Source organism: Lytechinus variegatus, chromosome 3, assembly GCF_018143015.1.
Source record: "Lytechinus variegatus isolate NC3 chromosome 3, Lvar_3.0, whole genome shotgun sequence".
Taxonomy (NCBI): Eukaryota; Metazoa; Echinodermata; class Echinoidea; order Temnopleuroida; family Toxopneustidae; genus Lytechinus; species Lytechinus variegatus.
In genome coordinates, this window is record NC_054742.1 from 70,249,900 (window position 1) to 70,264,197 (window position 14,298).

Below are 14,298 nucleotides of genomic sequence, written 5' to 3' on the forward strand. Positions count from 1 at the left end.
CCCCTCTATTGGCGGCGCAAACAAATAAAAGGGGGAAAGAAGATAAACGGAAGGAGAGAAGAAGAAACGTCAATAATTATGTACCAAACTCTTTGTGAATTCGAAACAGACCTTAATGTCCCTCTAACGGCCGGTATAGAACAATGGTAACGACCCTTCGGAATATTTCAGCTCGCCTTATTAGTTTCGCGCTCGCATAATATTGTTAATAGTTAATGCATCCTGTTCATTATTTCCTACATTTCACATTAACGTTTCAGGTCAGTATAAAAAAGAATGGGTTCGAGCTTCGCGCTAGCATTGATTAGGGAGATAATATGCATCATGTTCATAGTTACCCCCCCCCCTCCCCCATAAAAGAGGAGAAAAAAATCTTAAAACATTGGCGGCCCCAAAAAGGGAAGGTATCCAAAATGAAGGAGGGAGGAAAAAGAAAGAGAAAGGAGAGGAGATGCACATATGCACATACGAGAGGGAGGGGGAGAGAGAGGTGATGTCATGTAGAACTTATGCACTGGCTTGAGCGGTATTATGAGTCATGCACTATACCACAAAAATGACAAATATTCCACCCAAGGAATGCTTATGCATTCGTGATCCCAGGCATCATGCAGCAAAGAAGACTGTCATCGAGGATATATTTCATATTCGGTGTGGAGTTGGTACTATAATTTTCACACTTTAAAATCAAACGAGTTAAAATGAATGAATGAGAATTCAGATGCATGTTTGTTTTACATGATTTGGACGCCAAAGGCAAATATTAAATACGAATGCCCACGCCCCTGCTACTATACTACTACTACTACTCAGTGGCCGCGGAAGCGGGGGAGGCATCTTTTACAAAAAAGTAAAAATTATCATATGATTGTGATTTTTTGCATGGTCAGCCCCCCACTTTGAAAACCGTTCCACTGCCTCTACTACTACTACTACTACTACTACTACTACTACTACTACTACTACTACTACTACTACTACTACTACTACTACTACTACTACTACTACTACTACTACTACTACTACTACTACTACTACTACTACTACTACTACTACTACTACTACTACTACTTCTACTACTACTACTACTACTACGACTACTACTACGACTACTACTACTTCTACTACTACTACTACTACTACTACTACTACTACTACTACTACTACTACTACTACTACTACTACTACTACTACTACCACCACTACTATACTACCACTACTACAACTACTACTACTACTACTACTACTACTACTACTACTACTTCTACTACTATACTACTACTACTACTACTACTACTACTACTACTACTACTACTACTACTACTACCACTACTACCGCTACTACCACTACTACTACTACTACTACTACTGCTACTACTACTACCACTACTACCACCACTACTTCCACTACTACTACTACTACTTACTACTACTACTTCTTCTACTATTTCTTCTACTACTACTACTACTACTACTACTACTACTACTACTACTACTACTACTACTACTACTACTACTACTACTACTACTACTACTACTACTACTACTACTACTACTACTACTATAATAATAATAATAATAATAATAATAATAATAATGATGATGATGATGATATTAATTATCATATTATGATAATAATAACGGCGCATATCTTTACCCAGGGTAGCCACTTTAGTTCCGAAAACTGTTCTCCCATCAGCGGGCAGAGTTATTTTCATTTACCTGGGCTGCCTAGCTAGGCGCTAAAGCATTCGGCTTCCAACCGGGTATGCCCCATTCATCATCTCACCTGGGTTGAGTGCAACACAATGTCGGCAGAGAGTCTTGCTGAGGAACATCCCTCAGATTGAAAGACGTGGGTCATAACCGCTAGACCACGACGACGGCCCCACAAATTTTAATTCTGGTACAAGTAAGGGCGAAACGACCAAGAATGGAAATTCAATTTAATTTTAATTAGTAAAACGTATTTTTTACTCCGAACTTTAACACTGAAATTGAATAGTAGAGAAAAGTTGCCAGATAGGCCCCAATGGAATGAATAATATTCTTGCGAGAGAGAGAGAGAAAGTGAGCGAACTCCAGAATTTTTAAATTCTCAAAAGTTGAATTTCAGCTGCATTTTTGTATATGTATCTCCCGGGATGCATGTATCTGACTTTTCATCACCCCTTTTCACGGCAGTGCCTTGAATTGCCACCCTCAGATGTTTAATTTCTATCAAATTGATGTTTAACTAGCTTGGCAAATGCTGCAAATTCTGGACCCCAATGATGCTTTTAACGAAGTTTCTAAAAACTGATAAGGGGCACGAAATTATAAAGCGATTCTGAAAGGAATCAAGCAATAGGAGGCATAGCCACAGAGCTTTAAAAAAATGCATTATTTTTTAACCCTAAGGATGAGTGAGTTTACCTTAAAATGAGAGGGGAGGGGCAACGATTTACTTTATATATATTTTCTACTTTTCTCTCTTTCTAGGCTAAAGGGTACACTGTAAAAACTGTGGTGTTTAAACTGACAACAATTGGTGTTAATAGATAAGAGGACCACACCCTGAGGTGTTAAAATTACACCCTAAAGATTGAACATAACACCAAAGAGTGTAAATGTAACAACCAAAGGTGTTTTAATAACACCTATAGGTGTAAAACTAACACCATCAATTTAACACCGGTGTAAAATAACTGGTGTGGTCCTCTATGTACACCGGTTAACACCACAGTTTTTGCTGTGTACAGTTTCAGATCCATTGAAGGTCCTGATATTGTGCCAATTCAAGACTATAATGAATGAATTATATACATTATTCACCTTTAAAAAAAATGGGAGGGGGCGGGGTGCACAGCAAAAACTGTGGTGTTAACCGGTGTACATTGAGGACCACACCAGTTATTTTACTCCGGTGTTAATAATAATAATCCGCTTTTATATTTCATTTTTTTTCATTTCATTCGTTTATTTCCATTTTCAACAATTACAGTTTCTTCTGTACATGTTGACATATATAAATAACAAAACATATTTCAATTATTCCTGTACAGAAAATTATATTCAAGATTATTACAAATCAGGTTGAAAATGGAGGAGGCTGCTAAAAAGCGGAGCTTGTAGAGTGCAGCCTCCTAATAAATATTCTTGCAGTTGTTTAGCATATAAAAAAAATAAGGTACCAACTTGAGCATGACCAGTTGAATTAAAAAGAAAAATTGGAAATAAAAATAGAAAAGGAAATAAGAAAAAGAGAGATTAAAGGTCTCCAGAATCCAGCCCCAGCACTCACAGACGGACCTCGCCGATCAACAGGAAAACGAAAGAGATGTATAAGTGTACGTGACATGATAAACATGTTTGATTAAAAAAATACAAGAGCTTGAGTAATGAAGAGTTAAATTCAATGGTTATCTTGAAGAAATTTTTTGAACTTATATTTGAAAGAATTAAGGCTTGGAGATTCTTTGATGTTACTATTGATAGTTCCCAGAGTCTAGGGCCTTCAAAAGTAAAAATTGATTTTGCAAGGATGGTCCGGGGTAGTGGTAAATGAAATTCATCGGATTGACGTGTGGGATATTTGTGAAGGGTTTTGTTTTTGTTAAATGAAAAATTAAATATGGGTGGTAACATATTATTGTTTAACTGATACATGAATTGACCTAAATTATATTGGTACAGTGTTTTTATTTTTAGAATGTTATTGTTTAAAAACAACTCATCTGTGTGAGATCTCCAGGACAAGTTGAAAATAACACGCAATGCCTTCTTTTGTAAAAGCAATATTCTATCTAGGTAGGTTGAGTGTGTGTTTCCCCAAACAATTGCTCCATAATTTAGATATGGTAAAATTAATGTTGAATAAAGCATTTTTAGGGAGGAAGTTGGAAGAAAAAACTTAACTTCGTTGATAACACCAATATTGCGTGAAATTGTGCGACATATAGAGTCAATATGCGATTTCCAAGATAATTTGTTGTCTATTATGAGGCCTAAAAATTTAGTTGTAGTAACAACTTCAATGTCTACATTGTCTAATTTGATATTAAATGGCAATTGTTCTAAAGAATTGCTAAAAAGCATGCATTTCGTTTTTTGAACATTTATTGACAATTTGTTAGCCTTAATCCATTGTACCAATTTATCCAGTTCAGTGTTCAGTACATTAATTAAAATATTGGGGTTAGGATGAGAGTAGAGTACATTTGAATCATCTGCAAAAAGGACATATGATAATATTTCAGAGGAGTTCTGGATGTCATTTATATAGATAATAAATAAAAGAGGGCCCAGGAGGCTACCTTGGGGAACACCCCAGTTAACATTTTGTAGAGAAGAATTTTGTTCATTTATGCTTACGAATTGTTTGCGATTTACAAGGTAGTTTCTGAACCACTCCAAGGCCTTCCCACGAACTCCATAATTTTCAAGTTTGTAGAGCAGTATCTCATGATTTATGGTGTCGAAGGCCTTGGAGAGGTCCAGAAAAACACCTATTGTATGTTCAAAGTTGTCAATAGCTTTTGTGATTTTGTCAATAAATGAGAGAGTGGCATGAGATGTACTATGTTTTTGGCGAAATCCAATTGAAAATCGGAAATTATATCATATTTATTCAAAAATTTTAATAATCTTGTGTAGATTACCTTTTCCATAACTTTAGACAAAGTAGGTAATAAGGCTATTGGTCTATAGTTACATACATTAATCTTTTCTCCTTTTTTGTGCACTGGTATTATTTTTGATATTTTCATACTGTCAGGCACTACGCCATTACTTAAAGAAAGGTTGAATATGTATACTAATGGGTCAACAATGTATTCTATAACATTTTTTAATAAAATATTGTCAATACCATCGTGACCACAGCTTTTTTTGTTTTTTAAGTTGTTCACCATATCTATTATTTCATTTCTATGTACAGGTACTAAAAATAAAGAATTTGGATTTGGTTGGTGAATGAAATCCGTATATTCCTTTTGGGTTAAAGGTATATTATCTGCAAGACTTTTTCCAATTTGTGTGAAGTATTGATTGAATATATCAGCTATACGAAAAGAATCGTGTATTTCAACATTATTGTGCTTTATTGTTTTTATGCGTTCTTTTGTGCTTTGTTTATTTATGGCAGTGTTTATTGTTTCCATGTTTTATTGATGTCGTGTTTGAAACGAATTAATTGATTTGTGAAATATTTTCGTTTTTCACTCCGCAATAGTTTAATATAGCTCTTAATCCATCGGAACGACGTGTCTAAGCGCTTTACAGATTATATTGCTATACCCCGGTCATTGGATTCAATCAGTCATTTCCTCACACAATGTGTGCACATCCTCCACTCCCTGGGGAGTATTCCAGTCAGTCGCCTGTGAGGCGCACACAGTACTGGACAAGATACAATGACTTTCACATCCTACCGGGTACCCATTTAGCACCTGGGTCGAGAGTGGCAAAGTGTGGATTAACGCCTTGCCAAAGGACGCCAGACCGCGGTGGGATTCGAACACACGACCCTCTGTTTACAAGGCGAGAGTCAGAACCACTGCACCACGGCTCCTCCACATTAAATTTAATACCATGTTGTATGGATGGATGGATGTGGTGATTTTTTACCTGATTGCTAAGAAAGCATGAATGCTTGTAAGCAAGCAACCAGAGGACCGACGGCTTAAAGTCCCCTCCGAAGGATATGAATGTATTATTTTCCTTCACTTTCCTCCTTTATCTTCTCTGTTTCTTTTGCGTTACTCCAGCCCGACCCTCACGCTCCTTCCCCCAGATGCTACTGGGTAAAATTGGTATGAGGGTGTTGCAATTTTCTAGCAAGAAATTAAGAAAATAATGTCAGAGTGTAAAGTTTTTAGCAGGAATTAGAAAATATTAAAATATGATTCAAAATAATAATCGTACCAATAATTAAGCTGCATTACCCTTTTCATAATTATTATTAAGCCATATCTAGTAAAATGCACAAATCAGCTTTACACGACCGGCATCGCATACACTGTTTGAAAATGTATCCTTAAAATAAAAAAGTTCCTGTAGCAGAGTCTCGAGAACACCTGCGATCTTACAGGATATTAGCATTTGGTTTATGGAACCTTACAAATTTCCTTTAATAAAACACGCTTTCCCCCTTTTTAAACAGACCTGTTCTGTTAAATTGTAGAAAAAATCCTGTTTTATGAATTTACAGAATGATTCTGTTATTGCTATCTGCAAAATCTTCTTCCCCCCCTCCTGTAAAATCAGGTTTTTTTAACAGTGTAAAATGAGGGAACAGATCACTCATATGCACATACTCATTAATACTTTTGTATTTTGTTATACGAAATAATAAATTTCGGAGTTTTCCTCTGATGGTATTCATAAACAGATAAAATAAAAAATAGAGAAGAAAATGTGATAGAGCATCCATGTGCTCTCAATGTTGCATATCTGTCGTGTTGTAAAACTTTTTTTTTCTTTCAATTCAAAGCATGGACGACGCCATGATTTTGAATTCAGAATAAAAAAACCCTGTGAGTTTGCCCCAGTTTGCCAAATTTCGGGGCGGGGGGAGACTGCTAATGACCCCCTGCCCCCTCCCCCGGTGCGTAAGACCATGTGTCCTAGCTTGAACAAGGTATTTCAGCTATAGCTCTTAATATGAAATCGATGAAAAATAATATGCTATATAAAAAAACACTAGTTTACACCACATTATACTCGCAGTTGTCAACTGCCTCTGACAAGAATAAGAGATTTGAAAAGCTGACGATTCCCGGGGACGATTCATTAATTTAATCATTCTAGTGAAAATAAAGGGGGTAGAAGCAAATAATATAGAGACGAAACTCTTCTTATAACTTTAAGATAATGCCCATTTATGATATATCAAAATATCATTTCGGTTATTAATTTTCTTTTCCCGTGTTAAATGTATTAACTTCTTCCCACCGCAAACTAGTTTCATAGAAACTAGAGATTCCACATCCAGCCATTTGTCTTCTGCGCATGCGTAGCAACGCTTTGTTCATTGCATTTGAAGAGCACATGGCGCGTACGTAAATGGATAATGTCCTTCGTTTATGTGCATGTTCTTCGAACATCCACAAATTATACATGATTGAGTAGACCATTTTTGGAACCAATATATTCTGTATATTATTTATATTCTTTGGAATGCTTTGAAAACGCTGGCGTCATGGGTATTCATGGATTTTTGGATTACGTCGAGCGGAATTGTCAGCAAGCATGCACGCGAGTGGACCTGGGACAACTCGCTCGAAAGCGACTAAATAACTCTGGAAAAAGGGGGAGAGCTTTGGTAGGACAAGATCCTTTATTGCTTGTAATTGATGCCAATAGCTGCCTTCATCGTCTATATGGCGGGAGCTTCACTGACTGGGTCTGTGGGGGCCAGTGGAATAGCATGTTCCACTTTATTGACAACTTGGCCAGGGCAAGCAGGAGCAACAACATGAAACTCATCGTCGTCTTCAATGGGAGCCTTGAGAAAAGTCGAATTCCCGAGTGGTTAAAACAAGAGACTCAGACCAGAAATACCGTGGGACAAGTGTTAGGACATGTTCATAACAAAGGCACACCCCCTCCCAAAGCCTGGTTTACTCCTCCCGTTGCCTTAGGTATGTATAAAACCAACCAGTTACCTGAAACATCACATGTTTTTTCATCCTACCTTTGCTTTGTTTTGGTTTGCAAGGGGCCGCTGAGCTGACGCTGTGCGAGCTAGCCGAGCTCATTTTGCTCGCAATACATGCGCAATGTGTGTGTTGTTTGTGTGTGTCTGCAGTGCGAGCCATGGCATTGATAAGCCATACATGTGGATCAAGCTCGTAACAATTTCTCCGAAGAACCTGTCTCAAAACATAATAATAAAACAATTTTAGGTGAAATGTATTTACCATTTTTTTAACCAACACATGATTTTATTATCAAGAACATATATAGATTAGTTGATTTGGTATCTAAAGGTTAGAATTTCTCTCAATCACAAATTATTCAGGATTAGTTTTAGGTTTGCTTATCAATAAGATTCTAGACTATTGAGATGGTGCTATTGTGAAGCCATGCGTGTGTGTATGGCTGCTTGAATGTCGTCAGTAGCTGGCTGACGTGCTGCCAGTCTGATCATCCAGCTTGCTCCACTAAAGCTGCACACAAAGACGGTTTGCTTCACTGGCCGAGCAGCTTCACATTCATCATGTGTAGAAATCTAGTTCTTGAATGATGATGTCTGGCATTTTGAAACAGAACTTTCTCCCAGACCCAGTCCAAGCCAGCTAATAAATGCTTCGTTTGGAGTGGTCGATACAGGTGTATTTCAAATTTCAAAATATTTATTTCTTGGAGTTTTACAAGTTGGGTTTTTACCATCTCGTTTGCTAGATCTTTTTGGAGTTGATGTAGTGTTGACATATATACATACAATGAAGTCTGTTGTCAAATAACTTTGAAAGTTGAACAGTTAATTGTTGAAACTTTTGTTGAAGTTCATCAATTAAGATTTCAATTAGAATTGTAAGAAAAAAGTATTGATATACATTGTAGTATTAGGAACCATTTAATCGAAGTTTCTGAGGGGACCATAAAAACAATGAGATCAGAAAGATGAAATAACAGTATCTGAATGATCTGAAGTCATAAATTTGGGAGTTTTGGCATCTGAAACCCCTCCCATTTGTGTTCATTGTATGATATATGATATTGATACATAAAAGTGTCAGAACTGGGTCTTGCAGTGAATGATAAGCTCTTATCAAGTCACATTTATTTTTCATGTTGAAAAAAAAAATAGAGGCATTGCTTGAAAAGAATGCAGGGGTGTGAGAGTTCAGATTTTTATCTGATTTCAGACTTTTTTGTTATGATTTTCAGCTGAATTTCAGCTTATATTTAGCTTTCCTCTGTACAAAAAGTATGGGAGCTCTTTCTATTTCAGACTTAACCAATACTCTTCACCTTTTACAGGTCTTTTTATTTGTGACCACTCACACCCCAAAGAATGAATGAACATGAATCCACAGATACAGGAGCATATTTTTGAAGGTTTGCAAAGCCTGTAATATGTAAAATGATGTATTCCAACATTCGAAGAGAAAATAAAAGGGTGAAGGAGCACATGCTGAAGATTTTATCCAAATCCAATATAAAATGGGGAAGTTATGACATTTTTATACCTTTATACAGCATCTACTGGAAAAATACAGTTCCTGTAGTTAAGTTTCCAGGTCTATCTTGTTGTCTTCCTAACTTGGATAAATTAAAAAACTGAGTCTGTGCTGTTTGTGCAATGTGCTGTGCCAATCTATTGAAATGAAATTTTACTTTTGCTTAATTTCAGAAAACATGTCAGGACTGGCCAGTATGTGAATGAGAAAACTGACAATGTCAAATGCATACTATCTTGTATTTTCTATAATTGATGAATGTTTATTTTATCCCTCGGTGCAAAGTGAATGGAAACTTGAAGTTTGAAACTTGGGGTTTTCATTCCTTTCTAAACATGCTGTAGAATTGACATTGTAACCTTATTCAAATCAATTCATATGATGAGCTCTTTATTGTCATTTTTCAAATCTTAAAAACACATCTATATCTATCATTCATAAAAAGTTGTACGATATATAAAAATTGTGTGTGAGAGACCATTTGTGTACTGTACATGAACCTGTTTTGTGAAAATAAGAGAAAGTTTTAAAATGCCTCATTGCCAAAAACTTTCTTATATTACAATTATATTGGAATTAATGTTCGATAAATTCTGTTTTTTTTTTATATCAACTTTTTGTTTAAAGGTCGAGTCCACCCCAAAATGCTGATTTAAATAGATTGAGGAAATTCAAACTAGCATAACGCTGAAAATTTCATCAAAATCGGATTTTAAATAAGAAAGTTATTACATTTTAAAGTTTAGCTTATTTTTCACAAAACAGTGATAAGCACAATTCAGTAACATGCAAATGAGACAGATGATGATGTCTTTCACTCACTACCATATTTCTTTAGTTTTTTTTTATTGTTTGAATGATGCAATATTTAATTTTTTTTCATATACATGTATGTTTGACAATAAGGACCAACTTGACTGAACCATGTAGTATTAAACACTAATTGTTTATGCTAATTACACATGTTCAGTAAGGAATTAATTGTTTCACTTGGCAATGAGGAGAAAATTAGAATATTTCATATTTTATATAATAAAATACAAAAGAAGTAGTAAGTGGATGACATCTCCCCATTTGTATACTGACCAGGATGTGCATACATGTATAACTGTTTTTTTTTTAATTAAGCAAAACTGAAAAATGTCAAAACTTTCCTATTCAAGATCAGATTATGATGAAATTTTCAGTGTTACATGTATGCTCATTGGATTTTTCTCTTTTTCTTCAATTCAACTTTTTGTTGGGGTGGACTTGTCCTTTAATAGGAAGGAGTTCCACATGTGAAGTCCCAGCCTCGCTCTCATGACTTATTTAATGTCAGAGAATTCAGATAACAGTAACTGATGCTAAACTTTTTTTATATTGAATGTTTCACTAATTTTTGGCATCTGAATTCAGTAATGGTTTTTCTATAATTTTGATGTACATGTAAGATTGTTGAGGATGTTAATATCTTCTTTGGCAATGATGATGACAACAGTCAGGGGTAGATCCAGGATTTTTCAAGGGGGGGGGGAGAGGCTTTCACCAAAAAATGAAGGTCATTTTGTTCTGCACAAAATTTGACAAGCCAAAAAAGTCTAAGTAGGTGGATTCAGACAGCCTCAAAGTTTGTCAGTTACAGGTATTCTCTGATCGGGAAATTTACCCCGATCAGAAAATACCAGGTAAATGTGAAAGCAAACTACGCGTAATTACCCTGAAAGAAAATACCCGCTAAATAGTAGGTACTTGGCGAAATTACGAGAACTTTCGCAGGGATTTTTCCAAGGTCGCAGGTATTTTGGCAATGTGAATGCAATTTACAGGAACTTTTAGCCCAGCGTGTCCTTGGGCGTCGTCGGGCGCGGGAGCTGTGGGTGGCTGCTGGGCCAGTGATTTTGAATCTCGCGCCTTGCCTGCTTAGCAGACCATACTGCGCATGCTCGTAACTTCAGGAACTTATCCCCAAGGGTATGTTTCGGGGCGGTGTGAATGCAGGAATAATTAATGGGTATTTTTTAGCCTAAACAATATAGGGATGATAAAACTGACATTACACTTACACATAGTGTAATTTGTAAATATTTTGGTGTTGTAAATATTAAGGTCCTTTCACACTGTTCCATGCAAGTCTTGCAGGCGAGTTATGGGCAATCACCCACAACAAGTTTTAAGCATGTTCAAAACGTTTCTGCGGGCAACTGCGTGCTAGTTAAATATGTGGGCTCCCTGCGGGCAATCGGCGGGAATAAAAAATAGTCGGCCACCAGTCACATGCCAGGCTTGCATGGAATGATCTGTCAGGGCCTTTAAATACTTCAGAAGTTGAAAAAGAAATCAGTTATTATAGGCTACATGCAACCAAACAGCAGCATTTTCTGACTTGATGAGCAAGCTTTCAAAGCTCCTCTGATTCATGGTGAATCACCTTGGCATTTTGCCATGCCACTATTTTGTTGTTGTTTTTTCTTTCTGCTCTGCTTGAAACCCCTATTTTTAATCCTCTGAATTCATCATCATCCTGTCCAAAGAGAATACTGGTAGTCTGCAAGTGATTGTTAGCTTAAATAGTCTGGGTTGTTTTGTAAACAATGAATAATAATTAGTGTACAATTGATCCAGAATTATGACAGAGTTTACATTTGTCAAGTTGCTACATTGTACCTTTGTGTGTGTGTGTACTGTATGGAGATTGCAGATCAAATATCCCCTATATCTACCATCTCTCTCTTTTCTGTTCTTTGCAAGATGGCAAGTACTTATTTTATTTCAAATTTTTGTGAATTAAAAAAAAAATGCAAATTTAAGTGCATCCAATCAAAGATAAAGAAATATCAATGAATGATGTCTTCAAGTTTGTGTATAATGCCTTGTCTAGCAAAAAAATGTGATAGGTAGACATAGTACATACATACTTAGTAAATGTAAATTGAATTACATTTTTATAGTGCAGTATGTAATGTGTACATGTATGTAATTGAAATAAAAAGTAATGGTGATGGTTCTACATGTAATTAACTTCCTAATTGCCATTGACTGTATGGCAATGAGTGAGCCACATGCATTGAATTTTAATATTTTTAGGGCAAGGCCACTTTTCAAAAGAGCAATTCAGTATATTACAGCACAATTTAAAAAGGGCACACAAATATCATTAGGTGGTTTCAGACCGCCTCTAAGTTCGCCAGTTCCAGGTATTCTCTGATCGGGAAATTTACCCCGATCAGAAAATACCAGGTATTTTGGTAATGTGAAACCAAACTACGCGTAATTTCCCCGAAAGAAAATACGCGCTACATAGTAGGTACTTGGCGAAATTACGAGAACTTTCGTGGGGATTTTTCCAAGGTCGCAGGTATTTTGGCATGATGTGAAAGCAAATTACGGGAACTTTTATCCCAGCGTGTCGTTGGGCGCGGCGGCGTGGGTGGCTGCTGGGCTAGTGATTTTGAATCTCCCGCCTTGCCTGCTTATCAGACCACACTGCGCATGCTCGTAACTTCGGGAACTTATCCCGAAGGATGTGTTTCGTGGCGGTGTGAATGCAGGAATAATTAACGGGTATTTTTTAGCCTTAAAAAGTTCTCGTAATTTAACGGGGATTCTTGTGATCGAGGCGGTTTGAAACCACCTAGTGGTTAGTGAAATGGGCATTGACCCCAATCAATAAGGCACCCAAGGGCATGGCCTTGGAATAATGTATGCCCTGGAGCTGTGGAGCCAATAATGCTCATTTTATTTTTTTTCTTTTGATTGTTAAACTTAAAAGCACTATTTTCAAAAAAAGTTGCCATTTATAATTTTATTTTGGCCCAATGCATCTGTTGAATATTTTTCTGAAATCAAAGCAGAATTTAGCAGGAATGGAGAGTGCTGAGTCTCCGAGGAGAAAACCACACAAATTCCTTCAAATAATTATGTGCACATGCAGTGGTGGGGCCACATTTTCGTTTGGGTGGGGCGCATGATGAGATGACATCATATTTTTTCAATCATAGGGCTACTATAGAGTTACACACCTCCTTTTTATAATCCATCCTCCTATCCATTTTTCTTTTTTCCCCCTTTTTACAACATGATAGGGGACAGTCGCTGCCCTGCGCCTCCCCGTTGCGATGCCCTTGTATATTGTAAAATAGGAGACATTTCATTGAATTGCCAAGTTTAGATTATTATCAGTCTTAAGTGGTGATTATATTTCAATATTCACCAATATTTTCTGATTCTTTTCAAACTGTCACCATTCTCTTTTTCTTATTTTTATAATTTTCACAAATAACCAAGTTAGAAATAGACTTGTGAAAACCCCCAGAAATTGTGAATTTCGATCAGATGATCTCACAACAATTTTGACATATTGCAAGGCAGGCAATTAGAAAACTACATGTATGTATAGTAGTCATATGGGTCGATTTTACATCTTTTTATTTCCTCCCAAAAATTTACCTGAGCTTTGATTTGGAAAGTTAATTCCTTCCCATGCAATGATCCTGACCTTGTATGCATTGTTAAAGGACAAGTCCACCCCAACCATTAGTTGATTTGAATAAAAAGAGAAAACTCCAACAAGAATAACATTGAACATTTCATCAAAATAAGATGTAAAATAAGAAAGTTATAACATTTTGAGGTTTTGCTTAATTTCACATAACAGTTATATGCAAATCTCGGTCAGTATGCAAATGGGAGACTGATAATGTCATCCACTCACTATTTCTTTTGTATTTCATTATATGAAATATGAAAGATTAATTCCTCCCTGAACATGTGGAATTAGCATTATTTAATACTTTATGGTTCAGTCAAGTTCCTTAATACTAAGGACTCAAGGTCCTTAATATCAAATCTGTAAAAAATGAAATATTGTATAATTCAAACCATAAAACAAAAGAAATAATGAGTGATGGACATCATCAACTCTCAATTGCATGTCACTGGGATGTTCATATAACTGTTTTGGGAAAAATAAGGAAAACTTAAAAATGTCATAACTTTCTTATTTTATAACAGATTTTGATGATTTTTTTGCGTTTTGCCAGTTTGATATTTCTCTATTTATTCAAATCAAACATTTTTTCTGGGGTGGACTTGACCTTTAAGATTGCTAACCTTCTTAAGTTCTTCCTGTTGCTAGACAGGAAACAATTTC

The 14,298-nt window shown here is 36.1% G+C and overlaps 1 protein-coding gene across 1 annotated transcript in view; it reads left to right on the top strand.

Moving 5' to 3' along the window:
• Positions 1-7,000: 7,000 nt before the first annotated feature.
• Positions 7,001-14,298, top strand: part of LOC121411823 (constitutive coactivator of PPAR-gamma-like protein 1 homolog) — a 50,843-nt gene continuing 43,545 nt past the window's right edge. The window contains exon 1 of the mRNA XM_041604694.1: positions 7,001-7,622. Coding sequence (XP_041460628.1) covers positions 7,181-7,622 — 442 coding nt within the window. The 5' untranslated portion in view covers positions 7,001-7,180. The remainder of the gene's footprint in view (positions 7,623-14,298) is intronic.